This window comes from Tupaia chinensis, unplaced genomic scaffold (assembly GCF_000334495.1).
Source record: "Tupaia chinensis unplaced genomic scaffold, TupChi_1.0 Scaffold000328_1, whole genome shotgun sequence".
NCBI lineage: Eukaryota > Metazoa > Chordata > Mammalia > Scandentia > Tupaiidae > Tupaia > Tupaia belangeri.
Genome location: NW_006159822.1, coordinates 1,858,961 through 1,867,088, shown reverse-complemented (window position 1 = coordinate 1,867,088; position 8,128 = coordinate 1,858,961). Strand labels below are relative to the sequence as shown.

The 8,128-nt window shown below is 46.9% G+C and overlaps 1 protein-coding gene across 1 annotated transcript in view; it reads left to right on the top strand.

Annotated features, from left to right (window-relative positions):
• The window catches only part of TRIB1 (tribbles pseudokinase 1), a gene marked incomplete in the record, with an annotated part of 8,770 nt that extends 1,539 nt beyond the window's left edge, over positions 1 to 7,231 (top strand). Inside the window, 3 exon segments of the mRNA XM_014589043.1 lie at positions 1 to 116; positions 2,134 to 2,426; positions 4,847 to 7,231. Coding sequence (XP_014444529.1) covers positions 1 to 116; positions 2,134 to 2,426; positions 4,847 to 5,312 — 875 coding nt within the window.
• Positions 7,232 to 8,128: the final 897 nt, after the last annotated feature.

Below are 8,128 nucleotides of genomic sequence, written 5' to 3'. Positions count from 1 at the left end.
CCGGGAGCGCGCCCGGGCCCAGCCGCATCGCCGACTACCTGCTGCTGCCCCTGGCCGAGCGCGAGCTTGTGTCCCGGGCGCTTTGCATCCACACTGGCCGGGAGCTGCGCTGCAAGGTAGGCGCCCTGGGTCTGGACTGGGCGGGGGTCGTGGGTGCGGAAAGCTACGGTCTGCCAAGGCGCTAGGGGTCTGGCCGGGGTCCCGCCAACGCTTGGACTTGGAGCAGGGAGGATAAGTGGGTGGGTCCGATAAGGCGGCGTTTGACCACATTCGTACTTTATTGATTGAGGGGCTTCCCGTCGAGTGGTAGAATGGGGGCGCAGCGGTCAAGAGGAAGTCAAGTCTTCAATTGCGTTACTTCTATATTCCTTTCTTAGTGCGCGGCGTTCCATATAAGTTGTGGAATTGAAATGGATTCCAGGCCGTGCCATTCCCCTTCTCTCATTCTCCTCGTTCTCCACCGCTCCCCCCGCTCCCTTGTCCTGGAAGGGCGCCCTGCAGTGGGTGCCTCCTTGGAGCCCGGGGCAGCTGGCAGCTCCCTTGCTGCGGTTTCAGGGCACCGCGCTTAGCTGTAGATGGTGACCCGTGTCAGGCTCCTGCTTTTGGGATTCCAACTTGAACCCGCGCTGGGACGAGAACTTCGTTCCCCTAAGAGAGCAGTTTGAGGGAGTCTTCCAGCCGAGGTGGGGGAGTTTCCTGGAGTATAGATGCCGGGACGCCCACGCCGGCTAGAAACCCTCCCTCCCATTCACTTTATTTTCCGACCAGTGATTTTCATTTGAACATAAGGGATCCCATTCAGGAGGAGGAGATATTTCAAGTTCTAGAAACAGGATCCGCCGGTGCTCTTCCAGCACTCGGGACGCGGAACGTTCCGCAGGGTACTCTGCGAGCCCTGTTCCAAGCACCGCTAAGAAGCCGGTGAACTGCTCCTTTCACTCCAAAGATCGGGTCACACTCCCCCCCACCCCCGGCCCCCCAATTTAAAATTGCTCTTGGATATTCCTCAACTCACCTGACCACCCCCACCCTAGGGCTGGCTGCTGCCACCTACTGTCGTATCCGAGCGGAATTTCAAATGCATGACCCAGTCTAGTTTAAAGAGGAAAAAATAATCATTTCTTCTCAATGGCAGGGCTCAGAGCTGTTTTGGAGAATTTATAAGCGTGTGTTGGGGTGGGTTGGGAGGAGGGGGCCACACTGGGATTTTTCGAGCTTGCCAGAGCAGCCAGGCCTCCGAGGTGGGGTAGGTCTGGCCATTGTGCAACCCCTTCCAGTTCCTCTGAGCAGATAATAGCTGAATCCAGATGGTGACAACCCGTGTGTCACCGTTTCCAGTTGAGTCTCGGATATGAGTAACCGGACTAAACAAAAGGCGCTTAAAGAGACCAGCCAGCCTCTCAGAGGAGATGGTGCCTATTTCTGGGGGTGGAGTGGGGTGTGGGTTTGGGGGGGTGGATAATCAAACAAATGAAACAAACTGTTGGGAAGATCCCATACCCCTCCTGTGAGAACTGGAACTCAAAGCTGTTTGTTACACCTGAGTCAGCTGCAGGCGGGCTGTGTTGTCACAGTCTCTCCAAGTCATCCCTTCCTTTGACTAATGACAGCTCTGCATGTTCTCGGGCCCCTGCTTCCCCTTGGAGGCGCAGAGTCACCACATTCCGTGGCCACTCTGTGCTGAGTGCTTTGGGTCTGCAGGAGACATGTGCATGTTGGGGACTGATTGTTCAGGTGGTACCTTCCGTCAGCCACTCACTAGCATGGCCTGCAAAAGAGGAAAGCCTTAAAGAGAAGAGCTCTGAGACATACCTCGCAGGAGCTGATGGACGATGGGAGCATGGTCCCAAGACAATTCTTCCTAATCATCCGTATGGGAGGGGGTATCCCTATGAACATTTGCTCACCCAGAGCCCCAGGTGTTACTGGTTTAAGGGTGTTGGGGCAGCTGGGTCTGCATCAGTTATGACAGAGACGAGGAAGTAAATGGAGCCTGAAGGGCAGGTGGCTATTTGTACCCCAGTGATGTCAACCGAAGCCCAGTGATGGAGAACTTCAACTCAGCTCCCTACGGGATGTGGGGGACAGCCTCTGCTTTTCTAGCCCTCTAAACAGGCCATCTTCTCTCTGCAGGTGTTTCCCCTTAAACACTACCAGGACAAAATCAGGCCTTATATCCAGCTGCCATCACATAGGAACATTACCGGCATTGTGGAAGTGATCCTTGGGGAAACCAAGGCCTATGTGTTTTTCGAGAAGGACTTTGGGGACATGCACTCTTATGTGCGAAGCCGGAAGAGGTTGCGGGAAGAAGAGGCTGCCCGGCTCTTCAAGCAGATTGTCTCTGCAGTTGCCCACTGTCACCAGTCGGCGATTGTGCTGGGGGACCTGAAGCTTAGGAAGTTCGTCTTCTCCACGGAGGGGAGGTGAGCGGCTGCCACAGCTGTCCTATGGTCTTTCAGAACCAAAATGAAGGTTCAAGTTGTGCAGTTAGGTGCCAGGTGTTGGTGCAAAACCAAACCAAAGGCTCAGTTGCCCCAGATATAGTATTTAGATGTCCTGCTCCTGACACATCTCAGATGCAAGGTTTGGCTTACTCTGCACTCTCGTGGACGGGGCGTGGGGACCCCTTGGTGCTCCTATGGGTCGTTGTGCGTTGGACAGATGTCCTCCTCAGTTCTACTCCAGGATCAGATTTATTCCCCATTGTTGTCAGCAAAGTCAATCTTCTGGGGTACAAATAGCCACCTGACCTTCACTATAGTAACTCCTCAAGGAAGTTTTCTAATCCTCGCTTTTACCAAGTGATTTTTATTTTTGTGCCTAGAAGGTCTGACTGAGCTAGTTAGACGGTTGTATTTGCAAAACTCTGTGCTCCTCCTCTATACCCGTTTCTGTTGCATCTCAGGCTGGGTCCCCTATACTTTCTTTATGTTCTCTGGTGACTTTTTAGACATCTCGCTTGGCAGCCTCTTCGGCAAATAGCCACATTGAATAATAAATGGAAGTTAGCTAGAATGGATGGCTAAATATAGATCATGGCTTACCTCATAAAGGACAAGATGAGCTTGATAAGAGAATAAGGAGGCATTAAGATTCAGAGTTGAGGTTTTAGACAAGAGAATTCAGGAAGCCACATGAGATAGACCATGCCTGATTTTAAGAGGTGGATCACCCACATCCCCTGTGGAAAGAATAAGAACAAAAGTACTACAGAATAGTAGAGATGGGAGTGAATTATTTTGCCGTAGCTCTTCTTGCAGGGCTTACCCTAATGTACGTTTTTGCCTTTAATTCCAGAGCATAGGAAAAAGTACAGGGGTGCAGAGTTGAATGGCCATAGAGTATGACTTAGGATCTGACCTTGTAGTAATTACTGGAGCATACTGATTAGCAAAGAAAAGCAAAGTGTTTGCAATGAAGAAGTTTTCAATTCCTGGAAAATGCTCCTTTGGCATGGTGATGCGTTTTCTGAAACATGACTTACACACCTCCTTACTAGCTTTTGAAATCCACATTGCACAGGCGAATGTCATGGGTGTGGAGTTTGGCAACCCGAGGGTTAAGCAATGGCAGGCTGACGCTATTCGTGTAACCAGCACAGGTGCAGGGTTTTAGTACTACAGCAGCCAATCAGGGGCAGACAGTGTGGGTTGAGTCATATTTTCCGTTTACAGAACCAATGGGTATTTTACATAACGACGGGGAGGTCACGCTGAGGACATACCGAAGTTAGCACATGTATACTACACTCCAGGGAACAAGAAGGCAGGAAGAAACACACACACACACCAGACCTTTGAAAGGAAAAGGAATTGACCCATCAGCCAGTACCAAATGTTTGCATTTAACTTCACAACAAGAGACTTACTGAAACAGGGCTATTTCAGAGAAGCAGGCAGGGTTAGCTGCCATTAGATATTAAAGGTTCCCCATGTGGTCTGGGTTTTGGGGCATCTGAGAGACTTGGATGGCTGCTTTTGAATGAAGAGGCATCTGCAGCTTTTGACTAAAAGTTTTTCAGACTTCAGTTGTTGCCTGAGCAGAGATCCTGTATTGAATAAATATGTTCATGTGTTGATGTACCATCTTAAGGTGTGTGTGTGTGTGTCTGTGTAGGAGTTTTCGGGGCTCTTCATCTCTCAAATTCATCAGCCATGTTTGTTTGTTCATATAACCTCTCAGCCCAGGCTACGTGTTCTTTGCAATTAAATGCCCCAATAAATGTAATTAACATTCCTTCCAACTTTCCCATCACAGTTACCATGGCCCAAGCCCAGGTGGACAAAGTTTCCTCTGTGTGTATCTATGAATGTGGGCAGCCTCTGTGTGATAACTGTGACTTTGGGCTCTGTGTTCTCTAATGCAAAGCATGGGTCCAAGTGACCCTGGCAGTCGATGATGGGAAAAGAGACAAGATCATCATAGGATGCTAGGACCCTTCTTTAAAAAGTAGGATATACTGCTCCTGCCTGCCAGCTTTTGTGGAAAATAATCAGCATTCTCCTGAGACAAACTCCCAAGTTCTGCAATGCAAACTTTGTGAATTGTGCAACCCTTGTTAGGATATCTCTTATAAGCTCTAGCATCGTGAATACCATTTGGGACTTTGCAACATACCCTCCACCCCAGGCGCTCTCTCAATACTTTGCAAACATTTATTGCAGTTTGTATTGGTTTGTGAAATCTCCAGTCCTGGGTAGTTGCTGGGCACTGCTTATTGGATGAAGAGGTAAATTGCATTCTTTGAGTCTTTGCTGTTAGCCTGTGGGCACTGTTATTAGGAAGGCCTTGTTTGTTGTAGCACCTGATCTGGAAATAATGGCTTGGTTCCTCTCTCCCACAGAACCCAGCTCAGACTGGAAAGTCTAGAAGATACACACATAATCAAGGGGGAAGACGATGCTTTGTCAGACAAACATGGCTGCCCAGCCTACGTGAGCCCCGAGATACTCAACACCACTGGGACCTATTCTGGGAAGGCTGCGGACGTTTGGAGCCTAGGGGTTATGCTCTATACTCTTTTGGTTGGACGATACCCCTTCCATGATTCAGACCCCAGTGCCCTTTTCTCCAAAATCCGACGTGGACAGTTCTGCATTCCCGACCACATTTCCCCCAAAGCCAGGTGCCTCATCCGCAGCCTCTTGAGGCGGGAGCCTTCCGAGAGACTCACTGCTCCTGAGATCCTCCTCCACCCCTGGTTTGAGTTTGTCCTGGAACCTGGGTATGTCGACTCAGAAATAGGAACTTCAGACCAGATTGTTCCAGAGTACCAGGAGGACAGTGACATTAGTTCCTTCTTCTGCTAATCCCAAAAACCTCAGAAACCTCATAATTCTCACACATGGCATTTCCATTTCTAAAGATGGACAGGCCCTTTGGCATGATGCCAACCAGATACGTGACTGCGTCAAGATCGTAGCTGCTGAAGTCCACACAGCACCTCCTCTTATTCATTGGAACGAGTGACTTGATTGATTTGCACAGCAACCACACTGATTGGCTGCCTTCACAGTTATTTCTCTTCTTAATGAACCTTGCAACTATCCTTTGGTTGGCTCTGCATCTTTCACAGGTGGCAAAGAGTACAGACATCCTATACTGTGTGGTCAAGGATGATGGACTTGAACGTTCAAATGGGAGAGGAAGTATCAACACAGTGACATCTTGGGGAGTGACAAATAATGTGGGCCAATAAGCCTGCCGTCTTTGAACTTAATCTTTGGTAGCCAGACTTGCTACCGTAGCTTCTCTGATTGGAAAGTTCTTTTTTTGGTTTAACACTCATCCTTTCTTCACACTCACATTTACCAATGACTCTGCTCCATTTTTGGAGCAGACTGTTTTAGGAACTTGGGAGCCTGCCTGAACCATGAACTTAGTCTCTCTCCTCCATTTCCTGCCAAGACCTCCTGTGCACTAATGCTGTCTCCCTGACCTTGAAACTTTCCCCCTTTAGCTAGAAAAGCACTTACCAGCTGACTGTGGAAAAGTATCACAAAAGATTCAAACTCCTGGCTATTTCAGAACTCTGAGCTCAGACAGAGAGACTGTAGATTTTAAAAAGTAATTTGAGCACTTGGAAACTTAACTTTTTAGGTTTCCCTGAAATATGCTAGCACTTAACCATTTACATTTTCCCCAAGACCATTGGAGGGTAGAGCATTTTTGTCTAGGAGGAGAAAGATGAGATTCACCACTCCCCCTCTCCCTAAGAGCAAATGTTCAACATCTTTGTGCTTCGAAGAGAGTACCTTTTGGATAATCTTAGAAGATTCTCAGACTAACTTCCAGAATTATACTTTAACTTCTCAAGGTTATAGTCTGCCTCTGACATTGTGTGTGTGTCTGCAGTTTTGCATGATGGTGTTAATATTTTCAAATGTGGAATGGTTTATGAATACATCTGTATAATCAGCTTCTGGAGTGAAATAGCAAGCCCCACATCTTTCAAGTTGGAAAGGACTTTAAAAGCCATCTGGTCCAACTTCTTTGCTCTTTCTGCCCCTCCCAATGCAGAAATTCCCCCCTCTGCTTCTTTCACCAGTGAGAATCCAGCCTCCACTTAAATGCTTCCAGAGATGGGAACTCACTACCTATAAAAGATAGAGCTAATGGAGAAACTGCAACTTGCATTTAAAAACAAGTACTAATGAAATATCAGTAACTATCTTGGACAGTGTTGAAATCAGGTGGTTAAACGGGTAAACAAAACATACTGTATTTTGAGAAATGGCACAAAAACAGGCAGTCATTTTTTTAAGGGCTATGTCTAAGCAAACTACTAACATGCATTGTGAGAATGCCGTGTATACCTCACGTACTGTGTATTTTGTACATATATTTTATCTTTTATACATACGTCTTTTTTTGTTTGTTTTTTCTTTTTGTTATTTTGGCTCTGAGGCTTGTTTTGTCTGTGTCTGTCTGAATAACCTGCGTGTCTAAAACCACGTGAAATGTGAATGATTATTGGCAATATTACCGTGACAGGATCATGGGACTCAGAGAAGAGGGAGGACAGAGGCGTCTGTCGCACTAACGCTCTCGTGGTTGCTCGACTGTTGTATCTGTGATACATTATCCGGCTAAGGACTCTGGACTGCAGGGGCTTCTGCCGGGAAAGCTAGAAACACTAGATCCTTCCTGTACATGTGTATATATGTGAACGGTGAGACAGCCGTTTCTGACTTGTAGAGAAATTGTAATAAATCTGGTTTCGTAAATAGGTGTGGTGAATTTCTTTGGAGTCCAGTCTTCCTTTCTCTTTTGCAATTTCGTGCTGGGAATGCAAAGGTCTCTGGCCTCCAGGCTTACAGTCTAGGGGAAGTGGCGAAGTAGACAGGTGATTATTGTGTGTGACCTTTGGCAGACTCAGTTGAACCCATTTACTTTTTTCATTTAAGTGGGCAGATCCATCTTAATGGGTGAAACCCATTTGGTGAAACCAGGTTGGGTACTGTGCATTGAACTTGAGAAACATTTGAAGAGGCGCATGTGTAGATAAGCTTTGAGTTGCAAGAATCCCTATGGCTTTTAGATTTTTGCGGGGGTCAGGGACCCTTGAGAATTTGATAGAAGTGTCACAAATGTATCCAATAGAATTTTGTCATCATCACTGAGGTTTCTGTAGGTCCCTGAGGGCATCCTGAACTGCCCTGTGAGAGACAACCCTCTTACTTTAGACCTAATTAAGATGCTTAATTGAGGCATTTCCTTTTTTTTTTTTTTTTACTTTCTGTAAGTGCAAAACATGGAAATGAAAGGAAAAACTGCAGGTGATAATTGGAATCACAAAGGTAGAGAAAGAGGATTTTTCAATTATTTAGGTTAATAACTTCAGCATTACTTCCGAATCTATTCTCTTCCAGACCATATTTTTTTAGAAAAGGATTTCACATTGTAAATTGTAACATGTACAGGAAATGCATATGTAAGCGTAAGTCAGTGAGTTTCCACAAACTGAACTCACTGGTGTAATGAGCAGTCAGTCTAGAAAGCAGAACTCCTGCCCTTTGCAGACCCTGCCCGGTACCCTCTGAGGGTAACACCACAGGACAGAATTTTATTTAAACTGTAAACATTAGGATGAAGACTAACTCATCCACTCTGGACTTACATGAAG